This window comes from Ambystoma mexicanum, chromosome 1q, assembly GCF_040938575.1.
Source record: "Ambystoma mexicanum isolate Mex_15411 chromosome 1q, UKY_AmexF1_1, whole genome shotgun sequence".
Taxonomy (NCBI): Eukaryota; Metazoa; Chordata; class Amphibia; order Caudata; family Ambystomatidae; genus Ambystoma; species Ambystoma mexicanum.
Genome location: NC_090922.1, coordinates 1447215214 through 1447240516, shown reverse-complemented (window position 1 = coordinate 1447240516; position 25303 = coordinate 1447215214). Strand labels below are relative to the sequence as shown.

General features: G+C 48.1%; 1 protein-coding gene across 3 annotated transcripts in view; it reads right to left on the bottom strand.

The window, feature by feature from the left end:
* ARMH1 (armadillo like helical domain containing 1) overlaps positions 1 to 25303 on the bottom strand; it is a 743351-nt gene that overhangs the window by 354265 nt on the left and 363783 nt on the right. For all 3 annotated transcript variants that reach the window (XM_069642333.1, XM_069642332.1, XM_069642334.1), the window contains exon 9: positions 13959 to 14088. In XM_069642333.1, coding sequence (XP_069498434.1) covers positions 13959 to 14088 — 130 coding nt within the window. The remainder of the gene's footprint in view (positions 1 to 13958; positions 14089 to 25303) is intronic.

Below are 25303 nucleotides of genomic sequence, written 5' to 3'. Positions count from 1 at the left end.
GTGCAAGAATGCGTTGTTGGAAGTCTAGGTTGCCAAGGGTAACGGAAACCTCAGTGGCCATACGATCCTTAGGGTCGGCGAGGCCCAGATGGAGGTCACCTAGTAGTAACACCTGCGAATTAGGCTTAGTGTTAGCAGACAGGATACATGTAATATCATCTGTGAATGACTCAAGGGGACCTAGGGGTCTGTAGATGAGGTGTAATGTTGCTGTGTTGGTTGGTGAAAGGGATAGTTTCACGGATAGGGATTCTGCAGAACTGAGTTGGGAGTTGGTAGTGGTTCTCATAGTGATATTATCTTTGTGTATAAATGCGACTCCTCCGCCTTTAGACAGGTTGGAAAGGCGGTCATTTCTAATGATGGAGTAACCATTAGGAATGGCTAAGGCGAGAAGAGGGCCAGAGGCAGCATGTAACCAGGTTTCGGTGATAGCTAAGAAATCGAGGTTTTGGACGGTGATGAGGTCAGCAATGTCGAGAGCGTGTGCCGTGAGGGATCTTGCATTGATAAGAGCACCCTTAAGCGCTGTGATGGGGGCGGGAGGTGCGAGAGGTTGGATCTCGTTGGTGAGTCATGATGTATATGGGTGGTGTGGCTGCGCTGCGTGCAAGGTGCACGAGGCAGTCTAGATCTGAGTCTGGTGTTTCGAGATTGTAATGTACACGGTTGGTTGGGTGTAGGTTTAGTGGCAAAGTGTTTGAGCCACAGAGCCGGATCGTTAAGGTACGGATTAATTGAATGGTCTGTGCAGTGATGCGTGATAAGGAGGTGTGTGGAGAAGTCGTTGTGGGTGAGGGAGTGATGTGTCCTAGCAATGTTGGTGGAGGGAGTGTCTGGGGTAGAGATTGAATACCCTATAATGATTAGGTGGATAGGGTGGAAGCAAGCAGGGTGTCATAGCTGCATGACGTGGCCTAGTAGTTCGGATACCGGGTAGGATAAAATGCCAGTCGCTTATTGGTGTGGTACTTATCAGGAGGATAGGTTACGATGGAGATACCCTTCTCCAGTAGCCACAGGTAGTGAGCAAAGGGGGCACCCGAATTCGAAATCACCGAATGTAGCAGGATGCATTAATGTGACATATTGAGAAGAGTGCAGTGGGGCACCTAAATTCGAAATCACAGTAAGGGGCACAAATGCACTAAGGTCACACATTGAATAGAGTACAGCAGGGCACCTAAATTCGGAATCACAGTAAGGGGCACAAATGCACTGAGGTCACACATGTACTGGAGTACAGCAGGGCACCTAAATTAATGGTAGCTAGTAAAGCTACTTTAGGATTCTAGGGGCCCAATTCACAGGAGCGTTTTATAATGGCAAAACCCCATTGGAAAATGCTGTGAATCAGGGCATTAGTGTTTATGAGTGTGCGCAAGCCTTAGGCTTTCTGGTGAGCTTTCAGGAAGAGGGCTATTTGAGTGCTTCAAGCAGTAGGATTCACAAAGAAATAGCATGATTTTTGTCTGATAACAGCAACACGTGAGTAGGGGGGCAGTCCACAAATATTCCCTTAAAAACGACAGGAAGTGTGTCTGTGTGTTGAACCTCCTAAGCTAGTCAGCTGGTAATAGGTTATATGGACTCATCAACCCAATAAACTGTCCACACTGTGACTTTGAGGAATTGCAATCTCATGTTTCACACCGGTGTTCCTGCTTAGAACCGAACAGGAATGCATACATCAGTGGTCTTCAAACTGTGGGACTGGCCCCCATAGGGGGCATGAAGGATGTCCGGAGTGCAGGGGCGCAAGGCTCTTCCAAAAGGGAGTACAGTGACTGATTTTAATAGAAACCATAAGCAGAAATTACATCTAGGGGGTGTCCAGCAACAATATTTTTACTCAGGGTGTCTTGGCATGAAAAGCTTTGAATACCACTGCCATACATGCATTGGTGGTCAAGGAGCTTGCTGAGATTATGATCTGCAATAGGCAATGGGCTTTCTGCTATAAGAGACGTTTAATGAATGCTTGAAGTAACTGTAGGAACAGGGATGTGTAGTGATGTTGCCATGGAGACAGGGCAGGTACTGTGATTACCAGAACCAACACGCACTCAATGAAATTGCATCTTCAATCATGCATTCAGTCAACCAGGTGTTGGACACACAAAATGGTTCAGCCACATATGTTTTCGAATCAGATGTTCCACCTCTGCATAGTCAACTATAAGTGACAACCAGCATCAGCTAGGGCATTATGGCAGCACTAAGGTCCCCAGCACAAACCATAAAGCATAACGATAAGCTCCTAAATCATCCTTGCCAAAAGGTTGAGCCGTCTTCCAAAGAAAAGACCCGTGTTCTTTTGTATTGTTTACGAAAGTCATAAATAAGACTTTATATACATTTTTAGGCAACAACAAAACAAATGTAGAGAATCCAATCCAAACAAAAGTGCTTAGTTCATTTCATATAGAAGAGGTAATAAAAGTAGACCATAATTTAAAAAAGAGAAAGAATAAAACAATTCATCCAAGATCTTTATCACTTTATCATAAAATTGTTAAGAAATAGATTGTCATTTCAATACATGAATCTGTCCCAAAGTGACGCTGAGGTTAAAAAAGGGCGATCTGTGGAGTATCTTCTAAATGTGGGGGTGAGCATAGGGTCTAGACTTGCAAATTAGACCAGTAGATGTTTTGTAGACTCAATGATGGCCTCACCACAAAGTATTTACAGTCTTTCCTCCTGAGGAATGATGTGCCGAGCACCAACTATCTCTATGGATTCTGCAAAATTGAACTTAATTTTAAGATATTTTCGAACTGTGTAATGTGTGGAAAAGAATATAGGTATACTGATAGTGTGGTGCAATTCTGGATATGTGCTGTGTACCGACCGCTGTTTGTATTACAGGACAAGTTGACAATTGTGCGCTCACGTTCAAAGGTTTCCATAGTTATTTTAACTATCTTTTTGAAGCGTGGAAAGGAAAAACTAAATGCCTAATTTGGGAGTTGAGTTGACCAGCGAGCCGCATTATTATAGATGATATCAAGAGAGGAATTACCTAAAAAGGAGTTACGTGGTCATGGGTCAGTGCCAACACAGACAGCAAGGTTCCAGGGTTAGAGTGCCCATAATTCCAATCTAACACTATGCGCTTTTTGATCAGTACAGACTCAAATAAAGACCCCAAATTCCAGGAAGATCGAGTCCGCAGATGTCGAGCCGAGAAGATTTAAAAATTTGCTCAGATATTTTCTTTCTAGTAATGCAAGATCATTGCTCTGCTTGCTAGCCCAGATCTCAGCTCCATATAAGATGCTAGGAAGTATATCTTCTCGGTGGATCTTGAGGAGTGCCCTCGCAGGACAAGGCTGCGGTGTTGAGCAATGCAGGTGCGCAGGAGACGCTGCCTGACAACACGTAGCATGCTTTGCTACGTCCACACTTCCGCGCCTACAAGAACCGAAGCGCGGACCCAATACAGCAAATCCCTTGCATGACAAGGCCGCAGTGTTGAGCGACACAGGAGACGCTTCCCGAGGACACACAGCCTGCTTCGCTACGTCCACCCTTCCGCGCCTATAAGAACGGAGGCACAGATCCTCTGCGGCAAAACCCTCGTAGGACAAGGCTGCGGTGTTGGGCGATGCAGGTGCACAGGAGATGCAGCCCAATGACACGTAGCAAGCTTTGCTAAGTCCATGCTTCTGCGCCTATAAGAACTAAGGCAAAGCCATCGCAGGACAAGGCCACGGTGTTGAGCGACACAGGTGTTGGGCGGCGAAGGGGACGCAGCATGAACAGTGAATGCAGACAACTCACTCTCGTGTCTGCTGCCGCCAGGTAAGAATTTAGGGGGGGAGCTTTGCTTGCTTTACACCATGTAACACCTCTGACCTGGTGCCCCTTCTCACCCTTGCATTGCGTTGTTCCCTTCTTGACCTGTCCTCTGCCCCAATGCTCTCTTCGCACCCTTGCATCCCATGATCGCTTGCGCCCACTCACTTCCTAGGCCGCACATGCTCCCTCTTATCTTAGGCGGAATGCATTTTGTGCGCTCGCTCGCTCCCGAGGCTGCAGGTGCTCCCTCTCATCTTAGGCGGCATGCATTTTGTGCACTCCTTCACTTCCTAGGCTGTGGGTACTCCCTCTCATCTTAGGCTGCGTGCATTCCCTTGCAATCCAGATTGTGTGCACTCCCTCCCATCCTGGGTCGCGTTCGTTCCCTTGCAATCCTAGATTGTGTGCGCTTCCTCGCGTACTGGGTCGCAAGTGTTCCCTCTGTAAGGAACACATGGTGGCAACAGTAAAGGCAGTCACAAGTGATCACAGTTCAAGGGTGTTTATTGAACTTTGTAATGGGTGAGATAAACGCAAAATATAAACCTAAATCTAAGATGGGAGCAACCTACAACCATCAAATAATATTAAGGCAGTCCTAGTGGTGTCTTGTCAAATAAAATGGGCATATACTAAAACTAAAAAAAACTATTGCCAATTCCTTACTGCAAAATTACCAAATAAAGTGTGGGATAATGTTCACCAGAAAAGAAAGAAGTGTTCACAAAATGAAAAGTCAGGATGGTATGGCTGGGTCTCCCTTCCCCACGTTTGAAGCACGGGACAAGGCGGGACTCGAGAACAGCACACTCCTTGACCTCGTCAGCACTAGGTTCACAGTTCAGTTCAACTATATCAGAAACCTTCAGAGGCTAAGTCTCCTTCTTTCAAAAGTCTCTTGCCTGATTCTAAGAAAAAAACATATAAACAAAAGGATACTTCGATACTCTCATACCTTGGGTGGTTGCTGTTCGCCCCTTGGATCTCCTTCCGCCGGGCTGGGATACTTTTTGCAACCTAGGCCTCCCTCCATCGTGTTGACTACAGCCTTTCAAATATTGCTTGCATGAGTCAAATGTCCTTTTAAACGATTCCCCACTGCGAACAACTGCTGTCGACACAATGTTCACGGGTGTATTACTCTTGATGCAAAATAATCAAATAAGTTGTAGTTTGGACCTCTCTCCGTCGGGTTCGCCACAGCCTTTCTTCAACACAGTTCAAGTATTTCTAACACAGTTCATGTATTGCTTATTTTCACCAGAAAGCGGGGTTTTCCTTCTCCTAGCTTTCTTTCAGCATTCCTTTGTCGGGTTCACACTTGCCTTATTCCACAGTTCACAATCTTATCGGAATGGGGTGCTCCCTTCCTCTAGCTTTCCTCTGGCCATGAGTTGGAGACTTTCGATTGTATAAGGGATGTGACCTAACCCTTACAGGACCACTCTGACGCCTTACACCACCCCTTCCTAGGGCTTCTGGTTGTTGTAGTTTCAGAGAATAGGTCCCGTAAAGAGCCTTTTGAATGAGCGCTCACGTGGCCGCTGGACCCCTCTGCACCTGGACCTCAAATTGCTTTCTCTAAAGTTCAAGCAAAAACACAAGTTTTTTGTCTTTCGGGTTCCCTGCGTTCATAAATGTTGCCACTTGCAACCTTGGGCTCAACACAGTTTGGTTTACTATCAGCTTCCTCCGACTCACCGGCTGTGCTGAACCCCTTTGTTTCTTTTTTCTCTGGAGTCAAGGATAGTACCACGGTAGCCAGCTTGCCTCTCCGCCTACGTTATCAAAGCGGGAGGCCCCCGTGTACCATTGACGTCTGCTGCTTCACACGCCAGCTGTAGCTCCCAGTCTTATGGTTTCCCATTCTGAAACTTTGCGGTACGGAGTTGAAAAAGGCAAGGGCAATTCCCCCTTCATCGTCCTTCCAGGTATCACCGCCTTTCTTCTCCGTTTGAATTGCCGGTTTGGTGTAGCTGGCTCCTTTTGCGTTCCACCTTGCTCGAATGTGTGTTTTTGTGCTATACCTTTTATCTGTGTGGGGAAGGTAAAGGGCCGTCTGGTGTGCGTGATTATTGTCAATTGCCTGACTCGGCCCGACCCGTTTATTGGGACATATCTCTGTTCTCTGTTACCATGTAAGAAAGTGTTCATGTGGGAGGGGGGGTTAGAGCTTCTAAATATCTTACAGGGTAGGATGGGGAAAGGCATTACAAGGAAGGGGATACCACCTCTCAACCATCGGTGTCCCACCTCCACTCCCGAAGACCCCTCGCCCAGGTGATCCTCCCTCACTGGTCCACCACCAGGAACTGGAACCAATAGCGATGGCCGTGTCATGGCCACCTGGACGACAGATCCCCATAGACTAGTAAGTGAGACACCCTTGGGTTTCTCATACCTCGCAATCATCGATTGTGTGCGCTCCCTCGCTACTCTAGGCCTTCGTCCACTCGGCTGCTCGCCCTCTGCATCGCCTGTGGGCTCTCTCCTTCCCCCCCTTCCTAACCACTTTACCTGACCTATTGTGTACTTTGTGATTTTGTTCTCCTTGTTTGTTGCATTCTTTTCCTCTAGGTTCCTTGGTTAGTTTGTGTTATCCATGGCTGTTGCATTCCTTTCCTCTAGATTCCCTTGGTAGTTTTTCTGCATTTGTGTGTTACTATTCATGGTTCCTTGCTTACATCATACTGCCTGCATCCCTGCTGTTCATTCTTTCTTTTAGGTTCCCTGGTCGACCATTCTGTTTTTTGACATTTTTTGTTTCTTCTGTTTGTTTGCTTACATTGCTGGCATCCCTGCTCAGTCCATTCTTTTCTTCTAAGTTCCGTTGGCAACTGATCTGTCTATATATTGCATCGGAGTTCTGTCACTGTTCTGTCCGCTGTGTGCCCCTCCTCCTTCTGTGTCCCCCGTCCTAGTGTTTCCCACCTCCTGCCTGCCCCCTAGCTCACCTCCCCGCTCCACTCTCTCCCTCCCTCTCTGCCCTCTGCACCCTCTATGGTGATCTCTGCCTCTCCTATCTTCTCTAACCGCTTTTCTATTGACTGTCCTATCCTTCTCACTGCGTCTGGTAGGAAGAGGTTCAAAAGGGATATCTGTTCTCCAGCGCAAGCCTCCGTATCGCTGATACCTACACCAGTGCTTCCTCGGACCCTTACCGACATCCTCTTGGTCGTACCCGCCCTACGCCTATGGAGCCCCCATATGGTCTCTGTTCTTTCTCCTTTTTCCTCTTCACCCATTAATGGTGACCATCATTAATGTTTACCTAAATGGCACTTTCTTGGTCCAAGGGCCTCAGGCCAACCTCCGCTTCTGTGAGAAACCTGATGGTGTCTCACCCGCTAGTCCCCGGAGATCTGTCGTCCAGGTGGCCAGGACACGGCCATCGCTATTGCATCCAGTTCCTTACGGTGGACCAGTGGCAGAGAGATACCTGGATGAGGGTCTACGTGGAGTGGAAGTGGGACAGGGTACCCCCTTTCTTGTAACACCTTTTCCCCATCCTACCATGTAGGATACTTAGAAGCTCTACCCTCCAGCCCCCTTTTCCAACACAAACACTTTCTTACACAGAGAAAGACAACAGACTAACACCAGAGCCGTTTACATGACATGTCCCAACACAAGGTTCAGGCAGTCAGGCAATTAACCAGAACCACACACACCTGACATCCCTTTACCTTCTCCACAGGGATAAAAGGCGGAACACGAGAGCACACTACGAGCAAGGTCGAACGCACCAGGAATCAGCTACACCAAACCGGCAGTTGAAACGGAGGAGAAAGTCAGCGAGATCAGGAGGGACGACGAAGATGGAAATGCCCTTGCCCTTTTCAACTCGGGCCAGCGAAGCCTCCAAAAAGGGAATTACAAGACTGGAAAACATAGCTGACATGTGGAGCAACAGATGTCAACAGTGCACTGGGGCCTCCCGCATTGATAACGCAGACGGGGAGGCATGCTGGCTAAAGTGGTACCGTCCTTGGCTCCAGCAGCAAGCCAAGCGGACTCAAGACAGTGAGTCTGAGACAACTGATCGGAAACTGAACTGTGTTTGAGCCCAAGGTTGCAAGTGGCAATACTAGATGAATGCAAGAACTTGATAACAAAGACCTTCTGTGTTTGAACTTTTGAGAAAGTCCAGAGAAGGGCCAGCTGCAGAGTGGTCATGCGCCGTAGGAGTGCTCAGTCGAAGGACTCTCGCTGGCCCTTGTGTATTGAAACTGCAAGTACCAGAAGGCCCTAGAAAGGGACGACAGGTGTCGGAGTGGTCCTACAAGGGTCACATCAAATCCCTTGTACACTCGAAAGTCTCTGACCCATTGCCAAGGGAAAACTAAGACAAGTAAATCCTGTATATTGATAAAGTAAACTGTGAGAGCGGCAGATGTGATCCCGACAGAGGGATGCTTGCAAGTTGGGGTGAAGAGTAATACACCTGTGAATAGAGTGCGACATGAGTGAACCCGACTGAGGGTTGTCCGCAGTAGGAAGTTGTTTAAAAAGACACTAAGACTTTTAAATATTGCAAGCTGCATTTGAAAGGCCGTAGTGAACCCGACGGAGGGAGGCCCAAGTTGCAAGGAGGAACCGAGGAACTTTTGTTTGTTTGTTGTTTTGAACCATCAGGCCTTCTAAGGCAAGAGACTTTGTAGAAAAGAGACTTGGCCCCTGAAGTTTCTGGTATCGTTGAACTGGAATTGAAACCTCATGCTGGAGAGGCCCAGGACTGTTCTGTGATAATAACGTGGGGAAGGGAGACCCAGCCATACCATCCTGACTTTTCATTTTGTGAACACTTCTTTCTTTTATGGTGAACGTTATCCCACACTCTTTTTGTAACTTAGTGGCAAGGATTGGCAATCGTTTTTTTAGAATAGGTCCATTTTATTTTGACAAGATGCCACTAGGACTGCCTTATTATTATTTGATAGTCGTAGATTGCTCCCATCTTAGATTTAGGTTTAGATTAGGCGTTTATCTCCCCCATGATAAAGTTCAATAAACACCCTTGAAGTGAGATCACTTGTGTCTGTCTTTACTGTTGTCACCATGAGTAACTGACACTGCCTGTGCCTTATCAACTTAGTTTCTTCTCCTGATGTCCCTTCCTTCCCCTCTCTGGCTCCTCTGCCTCCTTCATCCTCTGCCACCTCTACAGCTGCCTCTGCTGCTTCTCCGGCCACCCTGTTGCCTCCTTCCTCCGCCACCCCTCTGGCACCCACCTCCTCTTCCTTGGCTACATTGCCCTCCTCTCCTTCCCTCCTCTGCCCATCCTTGGGCGCCTTCAACACTTCCTCAGGGCATAACTCTGACATGTACCCCTCCACTGAAGTATTTCAAAGGGGGCAACCTGCTCCACATTGCCACTCCCAACTCTCGCTCAGCTGTCAAACATTCCTCTGACATCTGCCATCTCCTGGAAGAACTCGATCTGGATGGTCTCTGTGTGACGAGTGGTTGACGGCCAGAACTGTCACAAGCTTTGACACTCATCTTCCTGATGGCTACAAGATCCTCTCCGTGCCCAGAATTAACCGTGCTGGTGGGGGTGTAGCTTTGATCTTCCTGGAGTGGATCCCTGCTTCTATCATTCCTATGCAGGACTACTCCACCTTTGAAAGCCTTGTCTGCAGTCTCTCTCTCTCTCTCTCTCTCTCTCTCTCTCTCTCTCCCCCTCTCCTGGCCTTTCACTGTGACCGCTATCTACCGGCCACCCGGCCAAGTAACTTCCTCCCTCTCTGAGTGGGCGGATCTCTCCTCCTCCCTTCTCGCCTCTACCTCTCAACTTCTCCTTGGAGACCTTAGCATCCACTTGTATGCTTCTTGTCCTTCTACAGGGATCTTTCGCAACCTCTGCAACTCCCTCTGTCTCTCTATTCTTCCCTCTGGCCAGACTCACTCTGCAGGGCACACCCTGGATGCTCTGATCTCCTCAGACCTCCTCCTCTCCAACCCTCTCACCACTCCTCCCTCTCCTGGAGTGATCATTTTCTCATTTCCTCCCAACCCTCTCTCTCTACCCCGCAGGCCAAGCAGGCTCCAGCACTGCCACCTACCTTCTCGTTCATCTGACCCATGAAGCGTGTGTCAGTGGAGGCTTTCGCTGCTACCTTCTCTCCTCCTTCTGCACCTTTGGCTGACTCCCATTCCGACACAGGCATTTCTAACCTTCATCTTTCTATCTCTGACACTCTTGATGTCCTTGCTCCTGTCATGAAGATCTGCTTGAAGCCCAAATCCAAGTGCAGATCTTGGTACTACTCCGACCTCGTCACCCTCAAACGCAAGTGCAGGGAGGCTGAGTGGAGGACTACAGGTGCACCCTCTGACAAACTGGCCTGCCGCCTGCTCCAAAGGGAGTACAGACTATGTCCTCGCCAAGAAGAGAGCACACATCCAAGCCCGCGTCTCTGCGGCAACTCGGCAGAACTCTTCAAAATCTGCGAGGAGCTGGCCAACCCTGCTGCAGTCTCTACCTCTCTCGTTACCTTCTAGGCTCTCTGCACGGGCTTGGCTTCTCATTTCATCTATAAAAAAAAACTCAGGACATCATGTCCACCCTCTCTTCCTCTTCTGCCTCCTCCTTCCCTCCTGGCCTGCCTATGGCCTCCTCTCCTCCTCCCTTCTCTTCCTTTCCCCTGTGCACCCCTGACGAGGTTTCTAGACAAGTCCGATCTATGAAAGTCTCATCAAAACAGTTTCTTCCCTGTTCTTCCAGAACCATCAAGGACCACATCAACACCCTTGCTCCACTCGTGGACGATTTCTACAACCACTATTTGGCCACTGGAATCTTCCCCTCCCCCTGAAGCACTCCCTCCTCAAGAAGCCCTCTGCCGATCCTTCCTCTCCGGCGAATTATCGCCGGATCTCCAGCATTCCATTCCTGGGCAAACCCTGGAAAAGTTGCCCATGTCACAGCTACCTTCATACTGAATCTGTTCATTGTCTCCATGATCATCAGTCTGGCTTCAGAGCGGCCAGACACACAAACTGCTCTCCTGAACATCTGTGAATACCTGATCTCCAATCTTGATTATAACCTTCCTTCTGTCCTCATTCTCCTCAATCTTTCTTCAGCTTTCGACATGGTCAACCATGCCATCCTGCTCAAGCACCTCTGTGATAACCTGGATGTCACTCATCTGGACATGACCTGGCTGACCTCCTTTCTCAATGACCGACTCTCTCAGGTCCAACTCGAGTCCTTCCTCTCTTCTATCTCGCTCTCTACCTGTGGTGTTCCCCAGGGGTCTAACCTCTCTCCCTGGCTGTTCAAGCAATACCTGGCACCTCTTGCCCACTGCATCGCTGCGCTCTGCTCCAACTTTCAGTGTTATGCTGATGACACCCAGCTCTCTTTCAGGCGCCCCTTGGCCGCCTCTACTCCTTCTCTCATTCCTGGCTGTCTGACTGCAATTCAGGAGTGGTGTGCCGCCAATGACCTCTGCCTTAATGCCAGTAAGACGGCGATCCTCCTCATCAGAACACCAGCTCCCTCCTTTCCTCTCTCTTTCAGGCCGCCCATTCTGGGACCTCTTCCTGCTCCTACATGTGAGGCTAAGAACGTCAGGGTCATCTTCGACTCCACCCTATCCTTCTCTCCTCACATCTCCGATGTCTCTAAGAAGTCAAACTATCAACTGCACCTCCTCAGAGGTATTCTTCCTTTCCTCACTTTCCCCCAGGAAGCTCACTGTCTCCAGAGCTCTGGTCCTCTCAAGGCTTGACTACTGCAACAGCCTCGTTCTTCTTGAGTCTACTCTCCGTTCTCTAAAACGTATCCAGAACAGGATATCCTCAAGCCCAGGGATCATATCTCTACAGCTATGACATCTCTTAATTGGCTCCCAGTGGCGGCAAGGATCAGGTTCAAGACCCTCTGCATTGTCCACAAGGCTTTCTGGGGCCTGAGACCACACTATCTCCAACTCTCTCTTCCTAAGTATCTCCCATCTCGAGCTCTCCGCTCATCCACCTCCAACTCTCTGAGGGTCAGCCGCTTTTCCAAGCAAAGTGTTGGGGGCAGATCTCTTTCTTCGGCTGGGGCCTCCCTCTGGAACAACCTTGCTGCCTCTCTGAAACTTGAGCTGCACCATCTCCGGTTCCAGAAGCAAATCAAGGCCTTCATCTCCGCTTCCGCTTTCTCTCTTCCTCTTCCCTGCATATGACCTGTCTGTTCAACGCACTGGTCACCTGGCCACCCTCTAAACTTGGGCCCAGGTCCCTGCCTGTCTAGTTGCACCTTGCACTGCCTCTTGGCTCCCCCAGCACTTGTGCTCTGTATCTATATCCCTACAGTCCTCTCTTTCTGCACTTATGATCCACCCGCTGGCTGCACTTTTGTTTAACTGCACTTCTCCAACCGCCCTTTGCACTTCTCCCCTTCCCCTTCCCCTTCCCTGTGCATACGTGATCTGACTGACACAAGGCCTAGTAAGTATTGCCTAAGTATTTGTATGTGGAAACTTTTTCAAGCTTCAGATTGTTCAGGTACCAAGTGAATGGTTTCAATTTGGTGCAGCTAGGGACAAAGGCCATCATTTTAGAGTTGTCAATGTTAATCTTTAGGCTATTAGAAACAGCATAAGAGCCCAGAGAATTTAATTGGCCATGAAGTCCTTTTGGGGTATAGTCCATAAGGACTAGGTTATCTGAATATCCTAGCCAGGCAATATTAATAGTCCCAAGCTTGGGTGGAAAGGTACGATCAGATGTCAATGCAGTAGCCAGGTACAAGTTAAGTATGATAGGAGCCAAGACACAGCCCTGCTTAACTCCTTTGTGGGTTGGGATCCAGTCAGCGACCCATCCAGTGGGTTCAAGATAGGCTTTAACTCTGGTCTCAGTGTGCAAGAGAATAATCATGAGAGCTAGTGATAAGTCTTGAGGGATACTGTTATGGCAGAGGTAAATAAAGTGGCCTTATTGTTATACAAACCAAGGTTGGTTTTCTTGCCTCCCTGCAGGCGTGGGGATGGTGAAATTCACTGGTTCACAGTAAAACATACTTTTCCAAATAAATCCTTATCTGTGTAATCTACACAATTTAGTCACAGAATGTTTAATTAGATGTAATCCACATTATATGCTTCTTTGATTTGTATTTCTTTGTTTGACAATAAGAGATATTGGGACATATATTGGCTACACTATTTGCACACCCCAAGGAATGTTGTTGTTCAGTAACATTTCTATTATGACAGGCAACAGACGATTGTGGCAAGAAAACATATTTTATCAAAATTATCTCTCTCAGAGAAATGTAGACACTGGGCAATAAACTGCTAGTCACAACAGAGTTTCCAGATTAATAGCAGGGAGATTTGAAAGGTAAATATATTTACAGCGTAAGAGCATCATCAGTAGCAGTAAGTGCCTTATTTCAATACAGAAGTGCAAGCTTCAAGATAACCGCTCCCAGGCTATAGGTATCACCACTCGGTATATTTTATTTTTTTTGGAGGTGTGGCTAAGAACCAGCCCCAATTCTGGCACAAACCTATGTTAAAGCGCTTTATTATAACCATTGCACCCAATTTCTCTCGAACTACTTACTCTTTCTTTGTCCACCGATTGGCCCATTAGTCCTCCACAGTACAAAGAAGAGAGCACATTGGCTGCTTACATAGGCTAGGAAGGGTCAATAAATACATAAAAGCATCAATGGTTCTATGTCATTCCAACGGCCATTTTGTTTTTTTCACTGAGTTTTTGGCCCCGATTTTTTACCTATCAATAATTTTTTGAGTTGGGTGGGGGGGGCGCAACCCAAGCCCACCCATTCCAGAAATGTAAAACCTATTCCCCACACAGCCCTAAAATTTACCCAGCTCATATATTTCATTGAGTTATTGCGGCAAAAAAAAAAAAATCAAAGGCAATAAACTCAGCAACAAAAAAAACAGGCAATGAATTAACGTTATGCATCGTTCTGCTGCTCATTTTTGACTCACTATTAATTTCTCCTATGCCCTAAAACATGGCTGTCATGTTTTCCAGAACAACTGTTCCAGAGGTGAAGGAAGGAGGTTTCACAAAGTGATACATTGATAAGTCCCCCAAGCATTTCACCCATAGCCGTGCCATGCACAGACTTGGCAAACAATAAAGCGGGTATCTCCCAAAACTCCACATCCTTTTACCTCCAAGGTAAGGCTGGCCTGGCGCTGGCTCTCAGTGTGGTACTGGTTCCCCATGGCAAACAGAAGGTGGTGCACCACGCGCAGCTGGATCAGCTCCTCGCAGAATTCCGCAGACTGCCGGGCCAATATCCTGACAGGAGAAGAGCATAGTTAGAAACTCAGGCGGCCATTTGCAAACAATTTTGTATGTGTTTCTAAAACAATAGAATAGCTATTTGTAACTTAGTCAACAATACAATAACATATATTTGTTATCTGTTTTACGAGTTAGGTTTCCAAGCCAAAAAGTGGATTGGTCGGAGTAGAAAGAAACCTTCATGGGAAATGACAAGCATCCGCATATGAACACACCTGCTTTGGTGGAAGTTCCTTTAGAGCCACCCCTTTTCCCTGCATACGAGAATCCAAATGAGGCTTAAGCCTCCCCTCCCCCCATTTTGGGTCATACTGCACCACAGACCATTCCTAAAACTTAACCATTACTGTAACAGCATCTACCACCTAATTGTGTGCAAATGACAGACTCTGTAGAAGCATTTTGAAATGGATTTTCGTAGGTGTAAAACAAAAACAGAGGGACTGTCCAGGTTCCCAAATATTGTGTACACTCCCGCCAGGAAACCATCAGAATCGCATAGAGAGCACAGCAGGATTTACATCCCACTTACAATAAGCCCTATAGTCTATAGAGCAGCCACCCCTGAAACACCCACTAAAGACTGATCATGTACGAGGCCCTGTGTAGAAAACAGAGCAAATACATGGAATATGACCTTAGAACTATGATAATCTGAACGAGGCTAATCAAGGCCTAATAAAAGAGGATTTGCACCCTGGCTAAGAGTAAAGGGTGAGCTGGAAAGAAAGAGCAGCACAAAGCAAGCTGAAAGACATAGTGCCTCATTACAAGTTTGCCGGTCCGGAAACAACGTTGTCCGGACCACCGTTTTCCGGACCAGCACATTCCGAGTCACAAGTGCGGAAACACTGTCAACACCGCACCCGGTAGCACCGGAACTGTAAACAGCAGAAAGAGTCACTGGACGTCCCTGAATTACCAGTATGGCGGTAGTCCCGGCATATTCAGAGTTCCACCTACACGGGAACACCCGGACGTCCTTGAATTACAGGCAAGGAGGTAGTACGGGCACATTTAGAGTTCCGCCTACATGGAAACACCACCATAAAAATGGAAGTGCCACCGTGACCACCGCGCCTGTAATACCGGCACCACGGACCAGGCGTTACACAGTGACAGATGAGCAGCAACAGGCCACAGGTGGACAAAATTAGCCCAGCTGCGCACCATTGACCACTGGGAATGTAAAAAAGGACCACACCCAACCCACTTAACAACATAACCATGCAGGCAGTCGCTGTAGCAACAATTGGGCTGAGGATCCTGCAAGGAGCTATTGAGGGTGTAGCAGCAGAGAGGCAGAGGAGGGGGTGTAGGCGGCAAATGATGAACCAGTTGGCCATGCCTAACATCAATGTCCAGCAGGTAGCACCCCGCAGGCAGCCACCAATACCCAGCATCAGGGCCTCACCCTGGAACCTGCCCCAAGTCAAATCCACACCTTGTACGGGCTTGACAGGGAGACCATAATATCAATAATCACCCTCATTAATGACAACATCAGCAGCAGGATAAACCTACGGACTGCAATCCCCCCTTGCTGAAGGTAGTGTCGGTACTGCACTTCCTTGCAACCGGCACATACCAGCACACCGTGGGTGAGCTGCACGGGCTGTCACAACCCTGTTTTTAAAGGGTTTTATTCCAGGTACTGGATGCACTGCTGCGCCATGTGGCAGACCACATTAGCGTACCTCAAACCTCTGCCCAGGTTAATGCCACCAAAGTGGCCTTCCATGCCCTTGCAGGCATGCCCAATTGCATTGGTGCATTAGATTGCACCCATGTGGAGTTGGTTGCCAGACATGCCATTGAGGCAGTGTATAGGAATCGCAAACAATTCCACTCCCTCAATGTGCAGATGGTCTGTGATGCTGAACACCTCATCACCCATTGCTGTGCACAGTTTCTGGGATCCACACACAACTCAATGGTCTTGCGGAACTCCACGTTGCCAGGGTAAATGGCACATCACATCAGAGAGAGCACCTGGCTGTTGGGTGAGTCAAATGACCAATGCATGACCTCTGTGTAGTGTGGGGGGAGGGCCAAAATAGGCACTCACCAGAGTGTACCTTGCTGTTGGGTGAGTCGAATGACCAATGCATGACCTCAGTTTAGTGGGGGAGGGGGAAATAGGCACACACCTTGCTTACCGCTGCATGAGGTCCATGACAGTTTGCCATGTCACAGGAATCCATGTACCAGCACATTGAAAGTCCCCCTAACCATGGAGTGGCACACTATGCAATGGTGACATGTACATGGGTGTATTGTCACCAGTGAGAAAGTAGCAGGTTCTCCCATGTGCACACTGCCTACTGAGCCCGCTGCGCACAGCAGTGTCTTGCCTCGTGTGCACAATGCAGATTGTTAGCACCATACCAGACATGATGCTCCTAGTAGGTAGACACACACACCTTGTTTACATTCAAAGGAATATTATATGTAGTAGCATTGAAATATTTAAAAGTTGTCACATGCAAAATTGTAAAAATCCATTGAGTCATCTGTGGCATGTACTATGTTGTGTGATAATCAAATCCAGGAAAAGAAATTTCCACCACAAAAATTCAATCACCTTTCTGTCACTCCCATGCAGGTGATGCCGGAAACCCCCTCACGCCATGGCTGATGACACCTGTTAGACGCCCATGGAACGGGCATGAGGAGTTCTACAACCAGGCACACATCCTTACACGGGGCATCATAGAACACACTTTTGGACTGCTCAAGGCCGTGTTCCGCTACCTAAGCAGATCCGGCGGGGCACTAATGTATAGCCCCATCAAGGTTTGCAAAATGGTCCTGGCATATGCCATACTGCACAATATGTGTATTCGATGTAACATTGCACTGCACTGCTCCTGGACATGGACCCTGTAGATGAGGAGGATGGGGAGGATGACGATGATGGGTTGGCAGTGCGTCCCCGGAAGGGATGCCTTGGACGTTCAACATGCACAGCATGCACCGATTCACAATTTCTTTAACAATCTTTATAATCACATGGTGCACAATTTCTGACATGTAATTAATACTCACCCAGAAAAAGAATGTCCACTCGTGATTAAGATGCAAAATCCCGTGTATTATAATCAATACAAATGAAAACTGGTGCAACAGAAATACCCTCTCAAATATATCCACCCACCTCCCAGGCCCCAACTATGTATCCCAACTATGGAGCCCCCCCTCCCAAACATACCCTCCCACCTCTCAGGCCCCAACTATCTATCCCAACTATGGAATACGTACCCCCTCAACTCGCAGGCCCCAAATATATATCCAACTATGGACCCCCTGTCCTCCTCCCAAACGTACCTTCCCACCTGCCAGGCCCAAAATATTAACATGTGGAGTGTCAATGTTTCGGCACTACTTCCTGCCACGCTTGAGATGAGCCAGACAGGCGCGTTGATCCTTTCCTGGTGCTGCCTGCCTGGGAGCTTGCAGGCGTGGTGCTGGTGGGCGGCAGTGGCGTGTTTTGAGGCAGTAGTCGTGACAAGATAGCCTGTAGGGCCAGTGCCATCGTCTCTGCAATGTTAGATTGAACACTATTGCCCCCACAGACCCTCCGATGGAACAGGCCGAACGCCAAATGGCAGGGGCAACCCAGCGTCCAATAGCCGGATTACTATCCCTCTGAAGGCGTGACTCCTCTAAGTGCTGCTGCACCAATGCGGTCAGTGTGTCCTGGCACTCCTCCGTCCGTTGGAGATGTGCATTCAGCTCCTGTAGTAATGGGCTGAAGGAACGTGCAGGACTTCTGGGGCTCATGGGGCTGAATGTGCCCTGAACATCTGGGGTGTGCTCAGTGTCCTCGCCGGTGTTTCCGCCAGCCCCATCCCCATCACGGCTGTCGGTGCCATAAGACGCGGCCTGGTGGGGTGGTGGTGCTGCACGTCTCAGTGGAAATGCACATGTGGCTGCCTGTGTCACGGGGGCAGCAGGTGTAACAGGCAGAGGGGCTGCCTGTGTGCTGGGGCAGCAGGTGTAACAGGCAGAGGGGCTGCCTGTGTGGGGGCAGCAGGTGTAACAGGCAGATGGGCTGCCTGTGTGATAGGGGCAGGAGTAACAGGCAGAGGGCCTTACTGTGTGACAGGGGCAGCAGAGTTATCTGCCGGCTATTCCCGGTGTACCATTGCAGTTGTCACTGCCCTGATGGCCGAGATGCTTGCACCAGAGGTCGAGGGATGTTGCGCTGTGACTCTTGCACCTCCGATGTCCCTTGATGTTTATGCCTGACCGCTGTCCGTGTCAGATGATGTTCCTGTGGGTGAATGAAAGGCATGCTGTTAGGGGACTGGCTGAGTATTGTACAATTACATGCAACATGGTCATCATGCTATATTACATTGTGGGGGCAGGCAATGCTGCATGGTATGTCTGACTCAGGCATGGGTTGTGTTGACTCGGCTGCAGGCACTGTGCAGACAGCACATGTGACACAGCAGTGCTGGGTATGCTCACATGTACACCCACATTGGGCTGTGGGTAGTGCCATTTGTGTCTGCCCGTGTGCAGATATTTGGGATGTGTTGCAAAGGTTGTTGGGGAGGGGGCGTGCCTGGAGACGATGTGTGACCTGGTTTGATGGCCATGATGTGTGTGGTGTTTTCATGGTAGGGCTGTCAGGGTCATATGAGTAACATGCATTCCACAATCAGTGTGTGCCCATGTGTCTGTGCAGGTGAGGGCGTACCCATGTTGTCATGTACTGGCAGTTGCAGCACAGCAGACACACATGCAATACTTGTGACCAGGATGCACAGTGTTGCCTTTGTGGATTATGTTTTCTTCTATTGTCAGTTGAGCCTGCAGAAGAGCTGTTCAGCTGTGTTCGCATGCGCAGGTTGGGGGGGGGGGGGGGGAGGAGAACCTGGATTCATGGCCTATGCCGTAGCCATGCCGTACATACAGCTTTGTATGGGTGTCCCTGCATGGATGTGTGTGCTGCAAAGTAAAGGTGATACTGTGCCTCATTATGGGTCCCGTATTACCCATGCCAGTGTTAGTGCCAGCTTGCTACTGGAGCCATTGGCAATGCACATATGCTGACTTAACAGTGCAACTGGAATAATCAAAGTCCAGGGACCAAGAAGTCAGGGGGCAGGATGTTCTTGTTTTACATTTGCATCGAGTCCCATACGGTCCCATGTGAGTGGGTAGGCAGTAGCGGTGGCAACATTGTTGACGGTGGCAGTGCTTCCATGGCAAATCAGCATGCCAGGACCGCAGCACCCGCCAGAGACAGGCATGTTGGGCGCTGCAGCCCTCGCAGTCACTGTAATGGGCCATAGTCATGGGTTTGCTGGACCTGTCACATATGTGGCGGTCTACTTACAGCAATCATATTGTCTTGTTCACATGCAGTCATGTGTGGGGCATTGTCATGTGGTTGAGTATGGGTCATACTTGGGTGCAGGCCATGTGACTTGCATTGCACTACATTCAGTGAGGGGAGCATGGGAGTGCTGTGTATGGTCAGGGGGATGTGGCCAATGCTATGGGCATTTATGGCCATTGATGGTAGACTGGGGGGCCGGATATGCTTGTGTGAGCTTAATATTTGTGCAGTTTCTCTGCTCACCAGCCTCGACAAGTGCCCCAGCTCCTGCCTCTGCTGCGCCAACTCCCTCGATGCCCTCCAGATGCAACACACTGCTGCAGTTATCCTCCCATGGAAGCAGCTTCGGGGGTGAGGGTGGTCCGCCACCTGTGGCTGTGCATTTGCAGCGGTGTGCAGCCAGAAGGTTGCACACCCTTAGCCGGAGGTCATCCTACTGATTGGGGCAGTCTTTTATGCTCTCTGCTGTCACCCCCACAGCTGTCACCTTCCAGGCTGCTTCTGCCCAGCTTGCCTTGCACCGCTGCTGCGTGCTGCAGCGCTGGTCTGCGGAGAAAAGCTCCCCAGCATTGTCTACTATCTGCACCACCAGCACAGTGATCTCTGCTTCATTGAAGCGTGGCTTCCACTGGCAGGTTTGGGGAATCCTCAATGTCATGCCCCTGGATGTGTTGTGGCACTCACTGAGCCTGTATGGCTTCAGGAACAGGGAGATTGCAGTGGATTTTGATTTTTGTAATGTCCACGGGTGTCTTTACGGTTCCAGCTATCACGTTATTTCTGGTTCCGGTGATTCGGCTCAGTGTACGCAGTGCTGCTGGGTCCGGTATGCACGCGGTGGAAGCGGATGCACTGCCACCATTGGTGGCGGTACATCCATCTACACCAGTGTTACTGTGATGGTGGTGTCACCGGTTCCGCGGATAAGAGATGCGCACAGCCGATATGCCATAACCCTACCTTCTTTTCAGCACCACGCTGTGGCAGAAGGGGTAGGACCGCCATCACGGTAACACCATATTTTTAACGCCAGATTCTTAATGAGGCCCATAATCCCCACAGTGAAATGCATACAAAACTGCATTTTCCTCCTCTGATTACCTACCCCCACCCCGACATAATCACATAGATCCGCAGGTGGTATTGCACCAGAAAAACAGAGAATATAATTCCAAGGACGAAAATGCGGAATGTCATGGGATGCATTTTGCTGCATACATCTGTGAGGGGGTGGGTAAGGGTAATAAATGTGGAGAGGTATGGAGGTCCAGGGGTCTCTCCCCTCCCCCAGATATATGTAGTGAGGTGCATTCAAAAAATTTAAATATATTTATTTTTAAATGGTCATTTTCAGCCTCTGGTCCCCCGCAGCCCCCAACATAAACATATGGATCCACAGCAGGTCATGCTACTGCATGGAGCAGAGAACGAGAGACAGTATCAAGTCTTTCCAGGAGACAACTACAAAGAGGCAAGTCAAAAATGAAGTTGTGAGGTATTGTATGGGCATGTCGGTGAGGGCTAGAGCAAGACGCAGTGCAGCACAAGCATCAGGCACACTAGTAAGAGGTAGGGTTGGACACTATGGAACACTAGCATTGGAAGTAGGAAACTGGAGGCTGCAAATCCAAGATCTCAGACAGAGAGAGAGATAGAGATAGAGATAGAGATAGACAGGCACATGCAAGGAGGTACAGGCATCCAGGAAGCCAAAGGAACAAAGGAAAGCTGCAAGGATTACTTTGAGACACATGCACTTAACACACTGCTAAAGCGCTGCGAGACACAACAATTCTCAACCTTTCAGAGACGAGTCGAGTCAGCAGAAACCTGAAACCATCGGGAGAGTAAAGAAACCGGGTCTGAACTCGAAGGCGGGTAAACCACGAGAATGCCGGGAACTTCAAGGAGTAGAAATGTTATTCCACATATGGAGATTACTATGCACTACATCAACGCACTAGAATGCACACACAAAGTATGTCAAAGTGGAGATTTGGGAATTGAAAGAGATTGAAGATAATAAATAAATACTGTATTGTTGGGATTAGACTTCAAAAGAGTTTTGAAAATTCGAACACAACTGCTGCATTCTGAGAATTGCAATCCCACAGTATTCTCTGCTTTAGAAAGAGATCTAATATGTGACAGTGCCAAAGCAGTATGTGACTAAGAAAGACGATGAACACCAGTCAATGCTCCATTCTTGCAAATTGGATAAAAATGCCAAAAACATGGACGTCTACAAGAAGCTGTAAGAGCATATGGAAATCTCTAAAACCCTGAGTTCTCCAGACCACAACCTCAACTAGAGGAAGTACCTCCAGGAATTGGAAACATCTCTCAAGAAGGTACACTTGTGGGGTACATTAAAAGGCCCCAATTTGAAGTCCCTTTCACATGAATTGCAGGCATTTTAAACACAAACAAAAACGGCCTGGACTTTGTTTGTTTTTCAAGCAAAATTAAGGAGCCACGTGGAAAGGGCCATACCTGTCATTAGCAATGGATAAGCAGCATTTCAATTTACAAAAGAAGGAGGAATAAAACATCCCCGTCACAGGGAAAACAGGTTTGTTAAACATTGAAAACAAAAACGGCCTGCATATTTGTGCACAAATAAATACAGTTAAGTAAAAGTGAACAATATATCACTGCTCACAGAAAAATGTAAGGAAAACAAAACATGATGTGCGGGTTGACCAAAAGCAATGTATATTATGTTTCACCTACAAAACTTCAGTGACATTTGAAGAGCCACTTTGTCTTCATGGAAACTGCCAGTCCAAGACAGTCCCTTTTTCTGGCTATGGCATAACCTCACAAGGACATCTCCCACTCCCAGCCTGGATATCACATCTCCCATCTAATGACCAACTTGAATAACAATTTCCTGCGGAAGGCGTCGAAATTCAGTGTTCTCCAGACCTGCTGGCTCTGAAAACAAAAGTTACTCTTGGCTGGAGCATGACTAATATGTGTGAAAATGGGGCACCCACTTCAAAGAGCAAGGTTCCAACACAAAAGAGATTGATCCCAAAAAAACTGTGGGCACAGGCTGACCCAGTGAAAACAAATGGCCAGAAGCAGAATTCACAATTTATTTAAAAGGACTATTATCATTTTGGCGTTTTTCAGCCATCATAAAGTGGATGGATTTCATCTATATACCATTTATTATGTACTTTCCAGGCGATTTTGGGGATATACAATTCATTTTCCTGTGACTCTGGGAACTATAATGGCCAGTTAAACTAGGTTTCTGGCTGATCTGAACATGTTCGAAATGTGAGAGTTGGTGAGCGGGTGGAAAATAAAATTAGGGATATGCTTAATAACTTACATATTCAGAACTGTGTGCTTTTTTATGGAAATGGCAGAAAGGTGCCACATGGCCGTGCTATATCATACAGATTTGATGGTCAGCTTATTCAATTCCCATGATTAGCTGAAACAGAAAATATGTTTAGTCTGGCAGTTGCTAGTAAAATTATGAACTTGTGATACATAACTAGATTTTGCCAAAAAGTTGAAAGAAGAACAAAGGATGGTGAAAAATGGGAATTGCCATATGTTGCTCCAGACCCCTAGAAAAATCCTGACTTGGAGGCTCGGTTTGGGAGGAGAGAGAATGGTAACTGTTCAACTGTCCAATCCTGACAGGAATTATAGCAGGGTACCTCCCCAAGATTGTAAAATTGGTTGTGTAATCGCTGCTATATACGCGGGACTGCACTAGGACAGGGAGAGATAAAAAAGGAGACACACAGGGACAGAGGAGAGACAGACCATCAGGAAGGCTGCTGAAACTTACCATCTGACAGCTGTAAGGAGACACCAGAGGAGATTGCAGAGAGTGCATTTGGGTGGAGCTGTCCAAGAAGGCCTCAAAGCTGAATGGGTCCTATGGTGGAGAGCGGGAGGCCATCTTTGAGAGTGGAGTGACTAGACCCCTACCCTATCTTTCCAGAGTGTCCTGTAGTGCAGCTGGCTTTCCTGAATCTTAAACAGAGGCTTGCTATGCAAGTAGATCTGAGCCCTGGGAAACCAAAAGGTGGGGGCTCTGCTTGCCTTGAATCCTTTCCCTTTATAGTAGGTTAGCGGGGGGGGTTGAACTGTGTAGATCCTTAGCCTATGCAACCAAAAACATTTATTTAATGAATTCCCCATTTGGCAGACCACTGCGGGGTGAATGGTTTTAAAATTTGAAATTAACAAAGTTCACTTCCCAGTGTGTGCTGAAAACTATAGCCTATAATTTAATTGGGTAATCCTTGTTGTCCAGCTGACCCGGACTTCATGAAGGAAGAGGGATGTCTTTATTCTAAAATCAGTCCAACCTTTTTTATCCAGCTTCCTCAACACAGGCCTTTTAGTAAGAGGGGGGTCTGAAATCCAAAATTCCCCAAAATATTCCAATTTTTCTGTCTAACTTCCCAACCTAGACCAAAGTAAGAGGGGGCGGAGGGTCTGAAAAACAAAGCGATAAATCACCCTGTGTTTATTTTAAACCAAAAGTGTTGGCAAAATTATAATTGCCATCTTGAAATCCTATTGCTAGCCTTTCAAGCCTTCAGGAAAATCAAAATCGCACAACATTACGTAAGTGTAACGCTCACCTGATTCCCGTAGAGGCGCCGGTCTTGACTGGGCGTATACCATATCGTCAAAGGTGATGTGTAACCCACGGCTGGCTCTTTGGGCTGGACCTCTGTGCACTGTATGTCTGGCTCGAAGGGTAAGATGTCTGCAGATAGAAAATGTGGGATTAACGAACTGGGTTATTGAATGTCTCTCTCTTCTTCCCTTTCTCTTCTCCTGTAGAACCCCAAAGGTTAACGCTCTCACCTTAGGTAAGTGAACGCCGTGCTCTCCATCTGCCTCGAGGCAGGGTGCTGTAACCAGTTTCTTCACTGGATAAGGGGAGCAGGCCTCTTGACTTCAGAGGACTGCAGTCCGTCGTTTACTGCACGAACGGTAAGTTTCGAGTAATTCTAATGTCTTTAAAGTCTTTAGTAATGATGTCTCTTGTTTTGCAGGGTTCCGGCGATGGCGGATGGCGGGCTGAAGTGAGTTGAAGATGGAGCCCGTGTGATGAATAGAAGCGCCTGGAAGCACGTAAGTAAGCGCTTGTTGCCTGCTTCACGATGCGCTCCAACTGTCTTTTTATTTTGCAGGTACAAGTTCGGGGCGGCTGCAGGGTGCCGGAATACCCACTGGGTTAGATGTGGAAAGGAGTAATGGCACGTGAGTATTAAAGTTCCCCAATGTGTTTAAACGCACCTTGTTTTGTCTTTCAGATGCGGGATGCAGCGCCGAAGGCCTCCGGAGCGTGCGAAGAGTTGGTAAGCTTTTGTCTTTCAGATGCCGGAATGCAGTGTGAAGACCTCCGGAGCGCACGAGGAGTAGGTAAGCCTTTGTCTTTCAGATGCCGGAATGCAGCGCGAGGCGTTGGTGACAGCCGATGGACCAGGTAAGTTAAGAGCGGTCACTGAAGACCGTAATGCTAACCTGCTCTTTCTTGTCTTTATAGGTGTTGCTGAAGACTGGATTCAGGATGGTAAGCCTTTTTCCTTAGGCCCAGAATCAGATGCAGATGACACGATGAGCGTTCTGCTGCTGAGGATGCAGAATAACGCAAAGCAAGATTCATCCATCGGGTGTGGTTTAAATAGCCTTCTGTAGTGCTTAGGTGTCTCCTTCCACAGCCACGCCTAGGTAAGAAAAGAGTTCCTGCTTTCCAGAAGAGTTCCAGTGTTCTGAATCTAGGGAGTGGCTCCTGCCCCACCCAACAGGAAAAGTAGTTCCAAACAGAAGAGGATCAGAGACTCAACTGGCAGGCAAGTAAGCAGCATG